Here is a 22,332-nt window from a genome sequence, read left to right as displayed (position 1 = left end):
TTTGTCTTTTTAATTAGGAGTATATGGTGATGTACATCGAGTGAAGATAATGTTTAATAAGAAAGAAAATGCATTGGTTCAGATGGCAGATGCAAATCAAGCTCAGCTAGGTACTAATGATTAATAATAATAATGATAACCTGCCCCCTTTGTATGTGAATTTTCCTATAAAATAAACTTATGGCTAGTAGGAAGAGTACCTCCTTATGTTAATATCTCTATTATTATTTGGATCTGCTTATATTTTAAGATTTTAAAATATTTATTATTCTTTGAAGTTCATTTATCTATTTGAATATATTGTTGATGTTTAGAGCTTTGACTCTAGGGTTTTTCCATTAGCTTTAAACTAATAAACATGACTTGTTTTCTTTCATTTTATTTGTTTGTTTGCTTATTTATTTTCCTTTCAAATTAAGTTTTCTAGAACTGTTGCATGGCATAACAGTTTGGGAATACTTCATAATGATGGTTCAAGAAAGTGTCATTCTACAATCTCACCGTTTATAGTGGCTGTTGAAATATTATTACTCAGATTTTTTATTATAAAAAGCTTTACTTGGGATTAAAAATAGATAGCCAGTGGGAAGCAGCCACATAGCACAGGGAGATCAGCTTGGTGCTTTGTGACCACCTAGAGGGGTGGGATAGGGAGGGTGGGAACGAGACACAAGAGGGAGGAGACATGGGGATATATGTATAGTATAGCTGATTCACTTTGTTATACAGCAGAAACTAACACACCGTTGTAAAGCAGTTATACTCCAATAAAGATGTTAAAAAAAATTTACTTGAGATTAAACTAATTTATTCAATAATCATTTCCTGAACATGTGGTATGTTTCAGGCATTCTGGAACTTTCTAGCACTCTGCTAGGAAAATAGTTACTTTTCGTTGTATTGCTTTTCTTTCATTACAGAAAAACAGTCATTTAATACATTTTCGTATATAAGTGTTTTTAAATTTAAAACCATTTTTAAGCCCTCAAACTGACAGTATAATTTTTTAAATGACTAAATAAAAAGAATTATGATAGACAGTTTTACAGAGACGCTATCTTAGTACCCAGACTTTCCTTATTTTCTTCTTATGCACCAGCAATGAACCATCTGAGTGGTCAGAGACTTTATGGGAAAGTGCTTCGTGCTACACTGTCCAAACATCAAGCAGTTCAGCTTCCTCGAGAGGGACAAGAAGACCAAGGTCTGACTAAGGATTTTAGCAATAGTCCTTTGCATCGCTTTAAAAAGCCTGGCTCTAAAAACTTCCAGAATATTTTTCCACCATCAGCTACTCTGCATCTTTCCAACATCCCGTATGTATCTAATTAGTTACTATTCATTTAGATGATTAATAATCTACAGTATATGGTTTGGGGAGGTAAAAACTGAAATTATTCTAACGTAGCAGTTGTCCTATTCACTAATATCTCGTAAGATGATTTATTTGCCATAATGTCTTAAGAAGTTTATCTCTAACCATACACTATGAAAGAGAAAGATAGCAATGTTTTAAATTTTTCTTTCCAAACAGAGAATTAGCGCCTGTTAACTTTCAGTTATAGAATGGCAAAAATCTGTGCAGAAATATTCCACTGGTGTATACTTGTTCATCCTTTTGTATAAGTAAAGACCCTTTAGTGTCCAGCATAGCAAAATCAAATAATTTATGTATCTAAGAATTTGGTAAAACTGAATTCTCTATTTTTTACCTACAAGCTGCAAAGCTATATATATATCTAAAAGCTAAAAATTTTCTTGTAACCACTCTGTATTTAACCAGTGTTGTAGCAGACTTGTTCTTTAGTCATCATCTAACTTAGAGATCGACAAACTATAGCCTATGGTCCAAATCCATCTGTTTTGTAAGGCCCATGATCTAAGATTGGTTTTTACATTTTCAAGTGGTTACGGAAAAACAAAAGAAAAAATTTTTGTGATTTGAGAAAATTACATAAAATTAAAATTTCACCTTCCATAAATAAAGTTTCATGGAACACAACCACATTTATTCATTTATGTATTAGCTATAGCTGCTTTTGAGCTATAACAACAAAGCTGAATAGTTACAACAGAGGCTATATGGCCATCAGAGCCTAAGAAATTTACTGTATGGGCCTTTATAGAAAGCACCTGGCAACCCCAGTTTTAATTCTTGAAATCCTTGACATACAAAGGGGACTGTGTTGGGCTTTCTCTAGTTGTGGTGAGCAGGGGCTGCTCTTTGTCGCATTGTGCGGGCTTCTCATTGCAGTGGCTTGTTTGTGGCAGAGTGCGGGCCCAGTAGTTGTGGTACATGGGCTTAGTTGCTCCGCGGCATGTGGGATCTTCCCAGACCAGGGCTTGAACCTGTGTCCCCTGCATTGGCAGGCGGATTCTTAACCACTGCGCCACCAGGGAAGTCCCAAGTTGGCAATTTTATATAACTTAATCTAATACATGAAGAGGGATAAGCTTTGGGAAGGAAGGGTAAAAGCTGTGGGGTATAGTTGTGTGCGAGCACCTGTGTGAAAAGTTAAAGACTGAGGGAATGGAAAAGGGTACATTACTGGAATATTTCTGAGAATGAGAATGGGATTTGAATAGGAAGAGAAAATAATTATTCAAAATGCTGTTGAATGCCCAGGCTCCTAGCTAGTCTCCAATTAGACTATATGGAGAAACCTTGAATCCGAATTGAGCAATGGCTCAAACCTCATGCCAGCCAGGCAACTGGAAGAGTCACTTGAGAAAAAAATCTAGAAATTTAGCACCTCATCACTACAGAGTCAGGGAGAGAGGCAACATATTTAAATACTAAAGCAGGCTCCCTCTTAAGTACATTTATCCAGGAGCTGGTCTCAAGTTGCAACCTGCATTGGACATGTAGGTAGAAGAGAGAAAAGACGTTAATACTTTTTTTAACCATCTGCCAAGCCTGGGCACTGTGCTGGTGTTTTACGTGTGTTACCTCATTTAATCTCCATAATCTTCTTTTAAAATTGTGGTTAAATACATGACCTAAGTTTTACCATTTTAACCGTTTTTGAGTGTACGTTCACATTAAGTACATTCATAGTGTGCAACCATCACTTATATCCATCTGCGGATCCTTGTCATCATCTCAGACTGAAGCTCTGTACCCATTAAACAGTATCTCCTCGTTTCTCTCTAACCCCAGTCCCTGGTAACCACTATTCTACATTCTGTCTCTAGCAATTTATCCATAATAACATTTGGAGTAAAGGTCATTAGTTTCGTTTTAACAATGAAAGTGAGAGACTCAGATTAAGTAACTTAAGAGTGACATACCAGGTGAATGAAAAATAGAATGTGAACTTATATCTGTCTCCTTACAGAGCCAATTATTGTTCTATAACACCCTCCTTGCTGGGAGTTGTGAGATGAGGAAGAGTCTGCTTTTAGTCAGTTGACTCTCATGTGATAGACCACTGTATTAGTTATCTACTGCTGCGTAATAGATCACCCCAAAACTTAACAGCTTAACACAATAGTAGATGTTCATTATCTCAAACTGTTACTGTAAATCAGGAATCCAGAAGTGGCTTAGCTGGGTGGTTTTGGCTGAATCTCTCATAAGGTTGCATCTGAAGGCTTAACTGGGGCTAGAGAATCCACTTCCAAAGTGGCTCACCATATACTTAGTTGTTGACAGGAGGCCTCAGTTCCTTGCCACAAGGAGCTCTCCATAGGGCTGCTGATTGTCCACGTGAAATAGCAGCTGGTTTCTTCCAAAGCTAGTGATTCAAGAGAGGGCAAGGTGGAAATTGCAGTGTCTCTCAGCCTCAGAAGTCACGTGTGTCATATCTACAATACCCTGAGGGTTACAGAGGACATCCTTATTAGATATGGGAGGGGAGTACCAAAAGTGTGAATACTAGGAGGCAAGAGTAGTTGGGGGCTATCTTAGAACCTGGTTACCACATACACATGTTCATAATTACCCTGAAAGTAATTGAAAATCTACTGGCCTAGTAGTGGAAAACACTGGACCATAGAAGACAAGTCAGAGCTAGGGAAGTATCTTTGGAAGTGCTAGAGTTAATTGTGGGTAATAATCCCATTGAAAGAATAAATATAGAAAGATTTTCTTGTTCTTTATATACTGCCCATGTCCTGTGCAAAAGATTTGAGGCAAAATTCCATCATTTGAGAACATGTATGCATCAACCTTGAACATCTTTCAGGGCACTTGCAAATCATGTCTTCATTGCGTGGCTTTATGCTCTTTGAAATGTGAAAATTCTGGAGACTTGATGATTTCAGGAGTTAATCTTTGCATCATTTAAAAATTAGGGATAAGATAGTTGACTCTCTCTGTAATGTTTTCACAGCCCCTCTGTTACAGTAGATGATCTGAAGAACCTTTTCACAGACGCCGGATGTTCAGTGAAGGCTTTTAAATTCTTTCAGTAAGTCCATGTTTTTAAGAAATACATTAACATTATTTAATATGATCTGTAAATGTTTAAGGTAGTTTAATGAAGTCTTCTAGGTCTGGGGAAGAGGTTTGTAGGCAAAATTAATTCTATATGCTTTTTCTATTTCTTCTACCGTTTTCAGGAAAGATCGCAAAATGGCACTCATTCAGTTGGGATCTGTGGAAGAAGCAATCCAGGCTCTCATTGAACTTCATAACCATGACCTTGGAGAAAATCACCACCTCAGAGTTTCCTTCTCAAAATCTACAATCTAACTTTTCTGTGAATTTTTCTCCTAAGACTGGACCATAATTTTAGTAAAACCCTTCAGACATAGACTGAAGCAGCTCAAGACCAATTCTGCCTCTTTCACAAAAATAACTCTTCCTGAGTTTGATATTCAAGTATATTCAAAAAATCATGGGATGTTCTCTTTTCCCTTAAACCCTCTGCCAATACGTCACCAGAGGCGTGTTTTTCCTGTCCCATAGTTTCTAAAATGAAAATAATCTTCAGGAAAAAAGAATCAGGAAAAAATTTTTTTTCAATAATTTAATTCCCTATATAAAATTGGATTTCAAGAGGATGGTCTTTCTTTTCGTTTGGGTCCAGATCAGCCTTATACAACATTTCTAAACTCCTTTGTACTTTGAAAAATTTAAACATATAGACTTTTAAAATTACTTGACATAAGTAATTTAAATTACCTACAACCAAGATTTTAACTGTATGATTCAGAAGTTTGACTCCTCTAGAAAACTGTGTTCCCTTATAAGTTACATCAGTTATTTGGCATATACTGATACTTACTATACATAAACAAATTGGGTTGTATTGGAAGCAAATTTATAAATCTGCGTGTTTTCTTTCACTTTTTTTTTCCACTGTAAGACACTCCTTTGCATATCTTTAACTTTTTAAGACTATTTGGAGAATGAAGTGTCTCAACTGTCTCCAGGGAAATTAAGTGGAATCTAACCAGGATCTATTAAGATGTCAGAATAATTAATAATTTTATTAGGAAAAAACATGTTTTAAATTTCAAAATGACACTTGCCGAATAATATAATATGATCTTGGAAAATTTAAAAAGAAAAATAATCCTACTTATAAACTACTTTTTTATAGTTGTTTTCAGAAAAAAGTTTACAGTCTTAAGGAAAATATTCAGGTCTATCATATGGTTTGACAGATTTTTTAAAAGTTATTTTTGGTAAAGTCTTCTTTTAGAAAAAAATCAATCTCAAGGGTTTTTTGTACCACTATAATCTCTAATACTTATTCAGAATTACTGTGTATTTACTTAATTTCCTATTATGTGCCTTATTATGTGCTTATGATATAATAGGTTAGACTTTTATCTAAGTATCTTGAAAGCTATATCGTGGGCTTGGTGAGCATTTGTTTTTTCTTTCCCTGTTTTGGTAAGAATTTTAAAGTTTTTTTCATTGCAATTTTAAGTGATTTTCAATAACTACTAGTTTCTATTCAAATTTTTGGTGCTTTGGTGTAGAGATGGGGTGAGGAAGGGTTAAATGGTTTGGGGAATAACTCAGTGCACACCTGTAGGCCTCTTCATGTTGTGACCAATAGTGGTCATTGCCAGTTATAGCATACCAATTTGGGGCTATAACATGCAGTCTCAGTTCTGGATCTTGTCTGATCTTTATCACCCATTAGAATTTGTCTCAGGATTACTTGGTTTTTGTCATATACTCGTGAGAACTTGCTTTTCTTTGTTAATGTAACTTCATTACTGAGTGCCCACATATATGGAGTATGAGAAGGTGGATTCTTTCTCATACTCTGTCCCTCTTTTTAGTTGAATGTGAGAGTACATTTTAATGTTGCTTCAGTGATTGTATAATGTAAAATTGTTTCTTTTTAGTTAGATACTTTGCTTTTGTTAATTCCTTCAGTGCTTGATCGGATTTTTTTAAAGCAGAATTTGTTAAAAGGGTCATTTTTGTCCACCCCTTCTACACTTTTCAGATTCTCAGAGTGGTTCATCTCACCTTTTAAAAGAATATCTCAATTTCTTTGCTATATTCCAGCCATTAATTTGAACACAGGAAGAAATTTTATAAAAAATTGGAGACTACAAAAGATAATTGTTAAAAAGCAGAATTCACTCAACGCTGAGCAACAATTAGTTATTAGAATACAAAGGAGGACACTATATTGAGATCTTTCAAATGGATCAATTTTACTATTGGCTGATAGGTATAATCATTTATCTAATTTTTATTTTTTTCACTTATGAAATATATTTTTACCAAAACACTGAGTAAGAGGGAAGGGGGAAAAAACGATTTCTTTAAGAAATCTCCCCAAATTGCTTCATTTTTTTCCTTCCATACAGGCACTATTATAATTTTCAGTGGCATGTTAAACTGGTTTTTTTTTAGTTAGGAATTACTGTGTAGTTTTAATTCATGATTCCTATAACAGTCAGTGTAAGTGTAGCAGAAGTGTAGCAGAAGGGAGATCACAATGGTATTGAATGTAATTTTGAAGTAGGGAATGGCCTTCATATTTGAGAGAGAACATTTGAATCCTTTTCAGGGATTTGTGCGCGCGCGTGTGTGTGTGTGTATAGATAAGTGTATATACATACATACACTTTTCTAGTGTTGTACATACATATGCACATTACATACATCTTAATTTATTGACAAAGAACATTAATCAAATTAAGATTTGGAAAAGGTGAGATATTCTTGTTTAAAATAGTGTGTTTGCAACCATCAATTTGTGTCTAAAATTAGCTGTAGCACATGGATGTTGTCCATATTGGGCTATTTGCTCTTTGAATTATAGAGGTCTACAGTATTTGTGTTGGTATAGTTTCTGTAAAAAGATTTTAAAATATCAGGGCAGTGGAAAAACTAGATCTTTGTATTTTTTGCTTTGGCATGCATGTAGTTGATATCTTCTGAGCAATGTTTATTTTTGCTGTTGAGCTGTCATAGTATCCTATTTTTAAGTTTATTTACTTAATTTTAAGGAGTATTGTCTTATTTTTGGAGGTGTCTGACTTTGACACAAAGTATGTATATTCAGGACTTTATTAAAAAATAGCAGTACATGTTTAACAGTAGCAATTTATGCCAAAAAGTTCTACTTTGAGATTTAAATAACTTGCATAGCAGTAAATTGTTTTTCCTGTGAGATACAAATAGAAAAATAACCTTAATAATTTGATAACTTACAGGAGAGTATCAGAATTACCCAATAGCTCCTGCAGAATGCCATAAATTCGTTATTTAAGGCTAAATATTGTTATGTTAATTTGTAGTAATGTTTCTGATTTGTTGAAAGTTGCAAATCTCACAGTTTTTAGAGACGCAATTTTTGCCTGCCTATTCCTTATGGAAGCAATGCCTTTTTTTGGCTCCACCTAGGATGGTGATTATAGGTTCTGCTTCAGTTGATTAAAAGTAACTCTCATGAATGTCTCTGATCAGTTTTATATAAACTTTTGAAAGCTTCCATGTCATTAGGCAGCAGAGGTTATACATTTATATTAACATGTAATTCCTCTTCGGTTTCCACTAAGTATTTTTGGACAAAAGATGACAACAAGCTCAAAAGTATGTATCCCCCCTCCCCCACCCAGTGAGTCACTTAAAAGCCCTGTTTGCCAAACTATCAGCCTATCTCTTAGAAAACCTAGTGTGTACTGCTATTTTTAAAACCAAAAAGACAGCATGACTATGCGTAAAAGCATTTTTCTTAACTTTTCCTTTGTCTTGATCTGTTGTTAACAAGAATAAAACTGCCAGACTTAAAATATTCTACTGTTGTGCTAAAAGAAATACAATTTAGATTGCACAGAACTTTTTCTTTAAAGAAAATATAACTCAGCTGTCTTTTAAGAGCTGTGTTATTGTCTACAAGACTATTTGCAGTCTTTTTTCAGAGCAAATTTTAACAGCTAGTTGTGAATGATTTAAAAAATAGAAAATTACTAAAATATTAGTTTTGGGGGTTTTATAGAGGGAGAAAAACAAAACAGGACCAAAGGTTATGTGCCTTCTTCAGTAGTCTTAATTGATCTTTTCTTCCTATTTGAGACTAAGGTAGTATCAGTATTCTGGTTTTCAGGAAATACATACTATAGTTTTAAAAGAATGTTGTCCCACACACCATCCGTTCAAGCAAACAGTTGTAACTGTAAAATGAAGTCTCAGTTACACTTTTTGCCTTCATCACATAATATTCATTATATAGCATTGTGCAGGTCCAAGAACAGAGCTGCTCGTAATCTTTGTGGTAGTCATCTTAGTTTCTGTAACCAGAGGCATATGTTCCAGAGAACAGGGATATTTTTCTGGTCCAGTGACCTTGGTGATAATAGTCATGATTGAAAGCTGCTCATGGCAAGCTTAAATCAGCACTGTAAACAGATTTTTGTTGTTGTTGTTACATTATTTTTAGTTCTTGAATCTATGTAGTAGTTGTAATAACAAATATTTAAATAGCTATTTTTGATGTCATTAAAAAAAATCATACTCTAGCCTTTTTTCCCCCTTACCATTGTTACTCAGATCTTTAAAAAATTCATCCCACATCCAAAAAGTACTAATTATAAAGACTGCTGACCAAGCAAAGTTTTGCATCAAAATGTCACCTCATTGCTCTGACCAAAGACTGACTGTTCTGGTTTTGACTCCTTTCTGTTAAGCATTTCTTTTCCCAAGCTCCTTTCTGAAAGAAGATCCAGTGCAAAGCGGCCTTTACTTTCTATTTCCTATCGGCGAATAGACTACTTAGAGAAAATGGGAGTTTAAATGTGAACAGAATGGATTAGGACAACATGGGTTTTATGGGCATTTTCAGTACTGTATTTAAGAAAAAAAAAAAAATAGCACAGCTAGGAGCCTCTGACATTGTCTCGTGTTTTATGTGGTCTGTTCATAAAATTCCCTTTTTCAGTTTATAAGAATGTTCATCTAACAGAAGAAAATGCTGTAAATATTTGTAACAACATTTTTTAAAACCAGGCCGAAAAAGAAAAAAAAACGGTTTTTGGGAACAAGTTAACATATAAAGTGGTTTTATATAAAACATCAGTTGTCTTGTATATTTTGATAAGCAGCAGTACCAGCTTTCATTTGTAACACAGTTTGTGGCATTGGAAGAAAAGGATTCTGTGATTACTGAAGTGAATTATGTTATAAATGCAAAGAGAAGATAAAATATTAAAAAACATATTTTCTAAGTGCGTAGTGCATGGTTAATTCAAGCTTCTGTACACTACAATATATTCCATTTTTGTTTGTGTATTTGCTGACTATTACTTGATATCTCTAATCTCTTTCCTAACAAGTATAGCATTGTAGCATGCCTTTTAATAAATGTCATGACATCTGTACTCTCTTAAAAATATTTCTGTGTTCTTGTCTGTACTTTGGGTTTCCCCTTGTCTTACCTGTAATTCTAATGATGTCATATTTTCTTTGTCATAGCCATCCATCTAAACTTGTTATAGTGAGAGCATAGCAAGCACATATTCATACCACTTTAAAAACTGAAAAACCTTAAGTGTACTAATCACCTCTCTTTTACTTAAGGAACAGTTCTCATTTTGAGAAACAGAATGCTTTTCTAACCGTCCTACAAATAGCTTCTTCAGTGGCACACCCCCTTTGTACAAGTACATGTTGGCACATTTGCATGAGTGATGTCTTTCGCTCTCTTTCTGTGCATCTCTCTCTCTCTTTCTCTCTCTCTCTCTCTCTCTCACACACACACACACACACACACACACACACACACACACACACACACACACACACACACACACACACACACACACACACACACACACTATATGTGCAATGCCAAAGAAGAGTTGGAACATTTTTCCAGTTCAGTTTTTGACTTCCCTAGGGATGAGTATACATAAATTTTGAGACATTTCGAGGTGTGATCTCAAACCAAGTTTGTGTTTTTTTTGATGGAAGGGTAACACAGTTACCAGCTGCCTATATATTGCTTTTCCATAGGCAAATGTTTTATTTCTAGGTTCTTTAAAGCGTTATTGGATTGTAGGAGTCTAAGCAGTCATTTATTTTAATCTTTTATTCTAGGATCTTTTTTTTTAATGTTTATTTATTTGACTGCGTAGGGTCTTAGTTGCCACATGTGGGATCTTTCCTTGTGGTTCGTGGGCTCTTTGTTGCTGCGTGCGGGCTTCTCTAGTTGCAGCACATGGGCTTCTCTCTAGTTGTGGTGCACAGGCTCTAGAGCACACGGGCTCAGTAGTTGTGGCACGCGGGCTTAGTTGCCCCGCAGCATGTGGGATCTTAGTTCCCTGACCAGGGATCGAACCCTTGGATTCATTGGAAGGCGGTTTCTTAACCACTGGACCACGAGAGAAGTCCCTATTCTAGGATATTTTTGCAAGTGGGAATTTTTTCTTGGGGGGGGTGGGATTTATTTTTAATGGAATAGAAAACTAGGTAACTACTGCTGATCTTTGCTGGCTCATCTAAAATCTATTGTCTCCGTGAATGTAACTAGATCAATTTTTTTTTTAAGATCTAGAGGCATTTTTATCAGGAAAAGATAAAATAGCCCTATGGCCAAATAGGTTTTTATAAACTTGCTTGACCATGAAATGCTTATTTACAGCAGAGGCTTGTAACCATCATTAACAGTCACAAAGTCTTGAGTATAAATGGATCTAAGAGGCTACCCAGTTCAATTTCCACCTTTTAAAGATGAGTGGCTCAGAGAAGGAAGTGACTTGGCCAAGGCCACATGCCAGTTAATGGCATAGTCTGGACTAGAACCCAGGTCTCCTTAACATTATCCAGTACTCTCCATTGCACCCTGATGTTGCAGTTCTGCCCTGCCAAGTGTTGTGAGGGTCGTGTTCTTGAAGGTCTGTACGTGGGGTTGGGGCGTTACTCTTCTGAGAACTGCCAAAACCAATTTAAAGGCATTGCATAAGTGCTGGGGGTGTTTTTTCTGCTGAAGAGTAAAAATGCCTACCTACTTCTGAAAACTTTAAAAATGTAATTTCAAGTTGCAAATTTGAGAAAGCTAACTCTTAAAAAAGTAGTTACTACAGTATATGTATTAGTTTGCTAGTGCTGACATAATAAAGTACCACAGACTGGGCAGCTTCAACAACAGAAATGTGTTTTCTTACAGTTCTAGAGGTTAGAAGTCCAAGATCAAGGTGTCACCAGGGTTGATTTCTTCCGAGACCTCTTTCCTTGACTTGTAGGTGGCCATCTTCTCCCAGTACCTTCACATGATCTTCCCTCTGTATGTGTCTGTATCCTAATCTCTTTTTATAAGGACACCATTCATATTGGATTAGGGCCCACCCATCTGATCTCATTTTACCTCAGTTACCTCTTTAAAGGCTATATCTCCAAATACAGTTACATTCTGAGATACTGGGGTTTAGGACTTTAACAGAAGAATTTTGACGGGATGTAATTCAGCGCTTAACACTGTTTAGTGAAAATTATTCCTTCAGTTCACCAAGTACTGATTGTACCAGAACTGAGCTTTGTGCTGGGAAAGATAATGAAAGGTTAGGGATATGGTGATTTACCTTTTAGAACTGTGTAATCTAGTGGAAATGTCAGCCTAAATCCATAAATCAAGTAGTCTTCAACTCTTTCCTTCAATGGAAAGCCCCCCAAATGGATCATAAGGCCTCCCTCTAGGCCATTCTAACCAGAATACACATGGCTAAAGCTATCCTACAGCTAATTATGAATATGTAGGAACACATACCCTGCAATAATTATTTCTAAGAAATGTCATTTCAGAGCAATGATCATTTCTAAGACATATGCCATTACTTGAAGAACAGTTGCAGAAATAAGAGGATACTGTCAAACAAGCTGTACCCAATTTTTAATGCCCAACATTTGTAGGTAATTAAACTGGGATGCTATGTTAGGAATAGTTAGTTAAAAGTATTAAACCCACTTTGTTTACTGTTTGTGTGATCCTACATCAATGATTTTTTTTCTATTGTCTACTTCCAATGGAAATTCTTCACTATATGTTTCTATCAAAACAATTTATGTTGAACTTATAAAATTCTATAACAGTTTTCTTAGAATTAGTGCATTTGTAATCATTGGGTTCAGATGTAGAACTCCTACCTCTGCTATTATAAAAAAGTATAATTGAGTAGGAAAAGTTAATGAGTGTAATGTTCCATGAAGATCCCTTTATCTGTTTTCTTTCATTTCTATGTTTGTTCTAAGGACATAGGGTAACAGGAAAAACTCCTTGGTTTTGTTGGAATAAATTGCCCACAGTTCAGTTAAGTAAGCACCTATATCCTTGTTCTATGCCTAAAATTATGGAATTATCTAAGTCCTTGATCCTACAGAAAACAAATGTCAAATTCTAACCTGTTAAGAGATTGTCTTTAGCCAAATGAAAGCCAGTATTATATGTTAGACAAAGTACACGTTAGGGCAACAGGCACTATGAGAGAGAAAGAAATTTCATAACGATGTATTTTTATAGTGGAATACTTTATACAAGTGAACACAATAAAGCTACATAAAACCTACAGGGAAGAATCTCACAGATGTGATGTTGAACAAAGGAAGCCATACACAGAAGAAAGTGTAATGTATAATTCTATTTACATCAAGTTCAGAAATAGGGTAGTGGTTACCTTTGGGAAGGAGGTAATTGAGGGCTTGAGGAGAGGTTTCTGGTTTGTGGTTAATGTTTTATTTCTTAACCTTTGTACCAGTTACCCAGGAGTGTTTACTTTCTGATAATTCATTGAGCTTGTACACTTAGGATTTGTGCATTTATCTGTGTATTATACTTCAATTAAAAGGATTTTGAAAAATGATTGTAATTGAGCGAGGAACTGTAAACCATTCTCCTAGCTTCTTAAATCAGCTGATTATTCTACTCAGTAAGTAAGGCCATGTTATAAAGTACTCAAGATACCATGCACTGAGTTTCATCATGGCACTCTGCTGCATATCTGTATATTGCATTTCTCTGACCATGGCATACCTATGGGAAAAATGTTTCTCTGACAAAACAAAAATCACACCGTGTTTTCAAGTAAATTTTGAGTGATTTTACACTCCACTAGCTTCAGAAAAGATTTCATTAATACATTTTAGTTTTGTTTTTGCAAATATAAGCCTGATCTGGTAGGTTGTTTGATATCTAACCCCTTATGCATTTCCATCAAGAAAAGCCAGAAAAACCTACCTAGCTCTCTGGCATCCTACGAGGAGACTTTATACAAAAGGCTTAGCAGAACTTCTTGGCATTAAGAATCTTATCTTAAATATATACTAGTTAGTATAGTAGGATGGAGCCCCATGTTCCCAATACACAACTACAACTAGTGGCAACTCTTGTTTCATCTGCTCTTCATCCACTCCCTGGATTATTTTGAAACAAATCCTAGTCTTCATATAATTTCATCTCTAAATATTTCAGTATTTATAAATCCATACATTGCAATTGTTGATACAGTCTTTTAATATATAGCTTTCCTTTCCATCCTTTTTTTTCCCTTGCAACTTATTTGTTGAAGAAATTGAGCTATTTTGTGAAAATTCTAACAATCTGGATTTCGCTGATAATGTCCCCATGATATTATTTCTTTAATAGGTCTCCCCACCTCAAATTTTCTCTAAATTGGGAGCTGCTTCTTTCCTTACCTCCTGCCTGCCTCCCTCTTTTTTTTTGGCAAGAATATTTCATAGATGGCACTGGGCACTTATATAATGTGTCTTTTCTTGTGATGGTAGTAGCCATTGCTGATCATTGCATAGGTCAATTAATATTTAGGGATGGCAGAATGGCAAAGTTCTATCTTTTTGTGTGATATATTTGGATTACTTCTATGTAATAAGAGAAACTTCCCAATATCAACTATTTGGTTACTCTGAGGTACAATATCTATAGGAAAGACAAGATAAACGCTTGATTCTTCCACTTGCCTGTTTTTGAAATAATTACTTTGCTTCCTATCATGCTTCAAAAATTAGTTTACCTTGTTTTTTTTTAAACTTGTGTTTTTATGAAAAATTTCAAACATTTTTAAAAGAAAGACTAGCACAATGAAACTCATGTTCCTGTCACCTAAATAATGCATTCATATTCAGTGTTTTATCTTCTATAACCATACTCATTCTGTCCTTCTACTTGGAAAATTATTGACTTAAATTCATTTTACACAGTAGTTTTCAAACTGGTTAAAAAGTTGTATATAATATTTAAAATTTTCTGCCTTGGGACTTGCCTGGTGGCGCAGTGGTTAAGAATCCGCCTGCCAGTGCAGGGGACACGGGTTTGAGCACTGGTCCAGGAAGATCCCATATGCCGCAGAGCAACTAAGCCCATGCGCCACAACTACTGAAGCCCACGTGCCTAGAGCCCGTGCTCCAAAACAAGAGAAGCCACTGCAATGAGAAGCCTGCGTACTGCAATGAAGTGTGGCCCCAACCAACACAACTAGAGAAAGCCTGCTTGCAGAAGTGAAGACCCAGCGCAGCCATAAATAAATAAATATCCTTCTTTAGAAAAAATTTATGCCTAATTGGTAATTATAGCCATTTTTTAATTGCTGGTTGTTTCTGCTGTGCCTTTTTTTTTCCTTCAGTCATCTTGCCAGAAGAATTTTTAAGAACCTGCTTTTCACTTGTTTTGATCCCCCAAATAACTTTATTTTTTAGTTCATTAATTTCTTTTTAAATGCTGTCTTTGGATTTATTGATATGTTGTGGTTCTTCTGCAAAAGACTTTTGGTGTGTTGATCATAGCTGTCTGCTTTGATTGCCTTGTTTATCCTAATTTCCACTGCATATGTATCCCTATGACAAAACAGTAAATATGGGCTTGAGAGTGAAATAAAACTAGGTAGGAATAAAAACTTACTTGAAAAAAAAAAGTTTAGGATTGTCCCAATGATTCTCTCTCTCCCATACCTTTTATTCCTGTACTGCCTTTGTGTAGGCTCATTTGATAGACAAATATGTTCACTGGAGGGTCCAAAGTAGTAAAAGTTATTCTAACCATGCCATCAAGTGTGTAAAGCACTGGTATGTCATTTCCTGCAGCATGATAATAGCTTACGAACTAATTCTAAAGAGTTTACCTGATTCATTGACAACTAGTGTTTCTAAACATCTCTGAATATGGTGCGGTGGCTCTCAGTCCCAGATTTTCCAGAACAGGCATAGAATCTCTCTATTTTCAGATCATGCTTCCAGTTTTTTGTTTTTTTCAAAAATATAGTTCTTAGAGCTACAGAAACAACTATTAAATAGTGTGCTTGGCATGTGACAAGGCAGCTCACTTCTAGACTAATCTATAAATTCTCACAAATAAAGGCAGAAAGATAAAAGAGATTACAGGGTTCTAATGATAACCCCTATTCACTAAGCAAGCATAGTCTCCTTAAATAAAGCACTCCTGCAGAGACCAGTATACAGTAGATTATCTGTTGAATAAATAAAGGTTTGCATTTCCTTACAGCTGGTAGGAGCTTCTGGTGGAAGCAGCCCCCATCCTTCACCCGTGAAGTAAAACTACTGAGACCACGATAGATAGAACCTTGGTGCTTCTGGTGACTTTGTAGACAGAAAACTGGTTATTACAGACCAATACTTTGTCTAAACCAAGCTGCCATTGAAATACACAGGGAGCTTGAGTGAATACTCACAGAAGGAGATGGGGGCCCTGCCTCAACCTGCAAAAACACCTACTCCACCTCCACTTTAGGGCTTTGGGAATTTGGTGACAAACTCCAACAAAGCGTATGTATTCACAGATTTCTACCCTTAACTGGAACTATTGCCTCTGAACTATCCATTTTCAGGGTAGCTATAACTTGTTCCATCATGACCCCTAAAAGCATAGATTTCCCAGATACTGTCAATCCGAAGGAAGCCAAAATATTCCCTTGCATAATGTATTAGTTTGCTAGAGCTGCCATTACAAAGTACCATAAACTGGGTAGCTTAAACAGCAGCAATCTATTTCCTCAAAGTTCTGGAAGTTAGATGTCTGAGATCAAAGTTGTCAGCAGGTTTGCTTTCTTCTCTGTGTGTGTCCTAATCTCTTATAAAGACACCAGTCATACTGGATTAGGGCCCACCCATGTGACCTCATTTTACCTCGGTTGCCTCTTTAAAGGCTCTGTCTCCAAATACGGTCACATTCTGAGGAACTGGGTGCTAGGACTTACAGAAGAATTTTGAGGGGACACGGTTCAGCCGATAGCACACATTTTTCCCTTAGGAGCTCGTGACCCTGCTAAGAATCTTCAGGACCTTAGGAGCAAGACTGAGAAAAGCTGTCTATTCTTTAATCTCATTGACTGGGGCCTGTGCTCTTTGTGCAGGAAAAAGAGAATTGAGATTGCAGATGTTTGAAAAGCAAAATTCTTAAATTGTTAAAAACATAAGTCTTATACCAAAGATAGCATGAGTTTAAGTTTTATTTAACTCATTAATGAAGGAGATGGCAGAATGACAGAGCTGGATAGAAAAGAATTAGAAGAACTAGGTTTTGGGCTTCCCTGGTGGCACAGTGGTTAAGAATCCGCCTGCCAATGCAGGAGTCGCGGGTTCAAGCCCTGGTCCAGGAAGATCCCACATGCTGCGGAGCAGCTAAGCCCGTGCACCACAGCTAGCGAGCCTGTGCTCTAGAGCCCGTGAGCCACAACTACTGAAGCCCGCGTGCCTAGAGCCTGAGCTCCGCAACAAGAGAAGCCACAACAACGAGAAGCCAGAGCACCACAGTGAAGAGTAGCCCCCGATCTCAGCAACTAGAGAAAGCCTGCACACAGCAACAAAGACACAATGCAGCCAAAAATAAATAAATAAAATAAATAAATAAAAAAGAAGAACTAGGTTTCATATAATTAGTGGGGAAAGGAATTCTGAAATGAGATTTCTAATTTAAATATAAAACCAGTTAATCTTCTGCAGGCAATTAAACCATATAACATTTGAGGTTCTCTTCTCTTCCAGATACTTGAAAAAAAACAAAACAAAACATCCTTAACAGTATTCTACAAGTTAACCTCTAACATTATAGGATTGTTAGTCACCTAATCATCATTTGGCATTATTTCAAAGTTTTATTTTTCTTGCACAAATAAAGTCATCACTCAGAATCTAACACATATTGTCATTTATCCTGAGTCTCCTTGAACAACTTTGCCAGCCATGGACCTTAAAAGACGCAGTTCTAAAGATTGGCTTCTAGCATGACAGCATGAGGGGCTCTGCTGACCTGCTCCCCAGTAAGATTGGTGAAAATTTTAAAAAAAATTAAAAACGTTTAAGGACTCTGGAAATGGTCCTAAAGATAAACACACAAAGAAACATGTATTCAAGAACATCTACAAAAACTTAGTAAGAAAGGTCAGAGTCTATGGTATTTGAACCAAGATGGCTTCCTCTCTCCCTGGTCCCAGCTCCCAGGCAGACAGCTGCAGCCAAGAACATCTCCCGGCACGCAGAGCATTTTCTTCCTGGGAGCTGCAGAACAACAGCTTTTCTCATCTTACCCGCAGCCATCTGTTGCTGAGACTAAGTCCTGAGTGTGGTCAAGAGGTGGGGGCTTTGTTCTTCCACCCAGCCCCTAATCATGGAGTGGAGGCTTGTTCTCAGATGGGGCATGTTGAGAATACTGGGGCCTGTCACTTTTGCCCTGGCTACATCAGGACAGACTTAACATGTCCATTTAAGGAGACTTGACTTTATCTTGCACACAGTGGAGAACCATGAAAGTGCTTTAACTTGTGTTGTCAGTATGGCAGCCACTGGTCACATGTGGCTTATTGAGCACTTGAAATGTGGCTAGTCCAAACTGAGAAGTGCTGTAAGTAGAAAATAGACCCTGGATTTGAAGACTTGGTACAAAAGAAAGAATGTTAAATATTTTATTAATAATGTTTTATATTTATTACGTGCTGAAATAATACTTTGGTATATTGTGTTAAATAAAATATATTGAAATTAATTTCATCTGTCTTTTAAAATGTGACTGCTAGAATGTTGTAAATTACATATGAGGTTCAAATTTGTGTCTTACAGTTATATTTCTATTGGACAGTGCTGCTTTAACTCACTGGATGAAGACAGAAGAAGGTCAAGAGCATGATTTCTGAATCCAGACTGTCTGGGTTCAGAAGAGCTGTGCAAAGATCCTGGGCAAATTTCTTAGTTTCTTGGTATATTAATTTGCTAAGGCTGCCATAACAAAATACAACAGACTGGGTGGTTTAAACGACAGAGATTTATTTCCTTATAGTTCTGGAGGCTGGAAGTCCAGTATGAAGTTGTCAACAAATTTGGTTTCTTGGGAGGCCTCTCCCCTGGCTTGCAGATGGCCATTTTCTTGCCGTGTCCTCACATGGCCTTTCCTCCGTGCTCATGCATCCCTGGTGCCTCTTCCTCTTCTAAGGATACCAGACATATTGGATTCGGGCCCCATTCTTATGACCTCATTTAACCTTAATTAACTCCTAAAGGCTTATCTCCAAATATACTCACATTGGAAGTTAGGGCTTCAACCTATGAATTTGGGGGGACACAATTCAGTCCATTACACTTGGCGTTTTGGTTGCCTCTCTATAAAATGGGGATGATGATAATACCTTTCTTATAAAATTGTTGCGAGGAATAAATGAGTTACTATACATAAAGTACTTAGAACAGTGCCTGAACATATTAAATGTTATCCAAAAGCTATCCTTTTTTTTTTTTTTTTTCAAAAAGCTATCTATTATTGAACAGTCTTTTGTTCATCCTGGTCCTTGATCACATGACTGATGTTCATCTTCCTGTAAGGAAATGATCCACACCCTCCAGCTAAGCCAGAAATTTGAATTAAACAGGGTGCTGTCGACAAGGTGGAGCCTCTGCAGACAGCTATTCCTTATCCCTCTACCAGTGTCTTTTTTCAGCACTATTTTTTCCATTTACAGCAGTTTTTCTCAACTCTTCTTTATTCTCCTTTGATAAACATGCAAATTTCATGCTCCCCTTTAGGGTTATTAGAAAGTTTATAATAATGTAACCATCATAGCTAAAAACAAATAAAGCAATAGCAATTTTTGAGAACAAATGCATATTGGTCTTTTTTAAAAATCCATGTTTTTTAACCTTATTAAGGTGGTTATCAATGTGAGCACTGAGTGTACAGTACAGCTCACCATAAAAGCTTTGCATCTTATGCAGTGTGGAAGACAAAGCATTTTCTAAGTCAAGTCTGCGCCTGCTTGGTTTGCATAGCCAGAGGTACAGACAAATCAGCTTAGCAAGTGTACAGTGTTGGAAATGATATAACGGCACACAAATCGCTTCTCTTCTCTGTGATAAACTGGGAACTACTTTATCCCTAAATTCTCCAATATGCTTTTCTAAATGTTCTCTTATGTAACTGACTCAAACTTGTGTTCATTTCAACCCTTCTTGAGATTTTTCCTGGCAAAGACTAAATATCAGGAAGGAAGAGTTTTCCCCTGGAGTTTCCCAAAGGAAATTTGGGTCTACCCCTGACACGAGGAAAAGTTATCCTGAATTTATCCTGCAGCTGGACTGGAAGGGGTTGGAATTTGTTTTTCTTGGAAGCCAATCTCAAAATCCTTGTCCTTTAGAACATCATCAAGATGAGAAAATGAAAAGACATTTCAATATCAACTTGAATCTAGAAATGGATTTTTGTTATAAATGCTTACAGGAACAAGCAAGTTTGGTGTTTGACCCTTTATAATTCAGATTCAATGTCTTCAGGGCTTCAATTCTATATTCCAAGCAAAACAAGCTCAACTGCAAAGTTAGGCTTTTTCAAAAATTTTGCAAAAGTTAGCCTCGCCCTAAAGTAGGATAATAGTTTTTAAATTTAGCCAAGTGAATATTTCTTTGGCCACCCACAAACTTCAGTATGGAGCTGAAGAAATTTGTACAAATTTGGCACCGTCATTCAGATATTCACAAAAAAAGTTCAATAAGCCAGTCGTTTTCTACCCACCTCCTGATTGCCTTGATGGCAACCTGCCAGCGACTCTAAAACTTACTGCAGCCACACCCATTGTTTGTCCCTTTTTTCCTCTTTCCCTCCTGTGACCAGGTTCTCATCCCCTCCTACCTCCCCAGAGATCTCACTCTATCCACCATCCATTATCTATATCCATTGGCTCGTCCCTCCTGCTTCTTCCATCCCATCTGCTTCACTGGATTTTCCTGTCAGCCTTTTAAACATTCTCAACTCTCTCCAATCTTAAAACAAGGAAATAAAAACCCCGATGCTCCTTTGCCTACCATTCTACATCTCATCTTCCCCTTCACAGCCAGATTTCCAAACAGAATGGTCTCTGCTTCTTCATCTTCCTATACTCATCAAAGCCCCCTCTCTTGTGCATGGGAAGGACTCAAAATCAGAACTTGCTTTAAAATTAAAACCTACACTCCCCTTCAAACGGAGAATACTGACTTTGTGTTTGCACAGATGGTACCAAACATGCAGTATAGATGTTTGCTGAGCACCATCTTGGTCCCGCAGCTTGTTCTGAATGCTTTCTCATTCCATGTTCTCCACAGGCCTGTCACCCTAAAGTGTCACACTTGTATTTTGTATTAGGGAGTGAGTTTTTTAAAAATAAAAATATTTTCTATGTTTCCCCCCATTCTGAGAGTCTGACATGCTCCCTTCCCACCCTCTGGTTGATAATCACTGATCTAAAGAGAGTAAACATTTAGGGAAATAATAATTCCTTCTTTCTTCTAAGTAGACTATGGACCCAGACTTTCTGCACCAGTAGCAATGACATCCCCAGGAAGTAGAGCCGATTAGAATGCAAACACAGCCTTGCATTTAGGGCTTCTGAATGCCAGGTGACCTTTACTCTCACAGTGGAAAGGTCATTGTCACGTTTTTCTTTTAATTTGTGACTGAGAGTGAATGTCACCACCCACCATCTCTTGCTCAGAAGAGATTACCAGCCACTATGTAAATAATGCAGCTACAAGTAATTTGATTTCCCAAGATTGCAGACCTTTAAAGGGAGGTGATCCTTTATTTAAGGAATAACAGAGATAAAACCTGGAGAGGTATCGTCCTTGGTGAAACCAAGGCAAATATGAACATACCTCCTGGCTCCAAACTCGGGAAATTATTGGCCATTCTTTCAGTACACGGTAAAGTACTTACTATGTGAGGTTCTGGGGTCACAAGGTCGAATAAGACAAGTCTCCTTGCCCTGGTTAGAGGGAGAGAAATAACTAAGCAGGCATTTATTAAGCACTGTAAGAGAGTATTTATAAAACACCAGTGGAGCACAGTGGAAGGGAAAGGAGCCAGAGTGAAGTCTGGGCAGGGTCTTGAATGATGTAATAGTCAAGAGAGTGTAGGTGATGCTGTGATAACAGATAAACCCTAAAAATTCACAGCTTGCAACAATAAATAAAAGTTCATTTCTATGAACCAGGCAACCGTCCTCCATCTTGTAGTTATACCATCTACAACATGGCCTCCAAAGTCTCCTCAGCAGGGAAAAAGCAATGATCCTGAAAAGCCCTGGTTCTTCTTTTTTTTTGGCCAGCACGCACAGCATGTAGGATCTTAGTTCTCCGATGAGGGATCGAATCCACGCCCCCTGCATTGGAAGCGCAGAGTCTTAACCACTGGACTGCCAGGGAAGTCCCAAGGCCCTGGTTCTCAAATGCCCCACTGCTTGTCTGAGAAGTGACACATGGGACATACTCATATCATATTATGCAATATTATTGCATGAGATATTTATATCATTTTATGCATTATTATTGCATGGGTCATACTTGTACTGAAACAGTATTTGTTGTTGATCTGAAATTCAAATTTAACTGGGTATCCTGTATTTTTATTTGCTAAATCTGGGCATCAGTGAAGGAAA

The 22,332-nt window shown here is 36.9% G+C and overlaps 1 protein-coding gene across 4 annotated transcripts in view; it reads left to right on the top strand.

Moving 5' to 3' along the window:
* Nucleotides 1–16,304, top strand: part of PTBP3 (polypyrimidine tract binding protein 3) — a 108,209-nt gene extending 91,905 nt beyond the window's left edge. For all 4 annotated transcript variants that reach the window (XM_079928032.1, XM_079928031.1, XM_079928030.1 and 1 more), the window contains 4 exons: nt 18–110; nt 1,100–1,316; nt 4,335–4,412; nt 4,564–16,304. In XM_079928032.1, coding sequence (XP_079784158.1) covers nt 18–110; nt 1,100–1,316; nt 4,335–4,412; nt 4,564–4,696 — 521 coding nt within the window. In that variant the 3' untranslated portion in view covers nt 4,697–16,304. The remainder of the gene's footprint in view (nt 1–17; nt 111–1,099; nt 1,317–4,334; nt 4,413–4,563) is intronic.
* Nucleotides 16,305–22,332: the final 6,028 nt, after the last annotated feature.

Source organism: Stenella coeruleoalba (genome assembly GCF_951394435.1).
Source record: "Stenella coeruleoalba genome assembly, chromosome: 7".
NCBI classification, from domain to species: Eukaryota; Metazoa; Chordata; class Mammalia; order Artiodactyla; family Delphinidae; genus Stenella; species Stenella coeruleoalba.
This window is presented reverse-complemented; position numbering and strand designations above follow the sequence as displayed.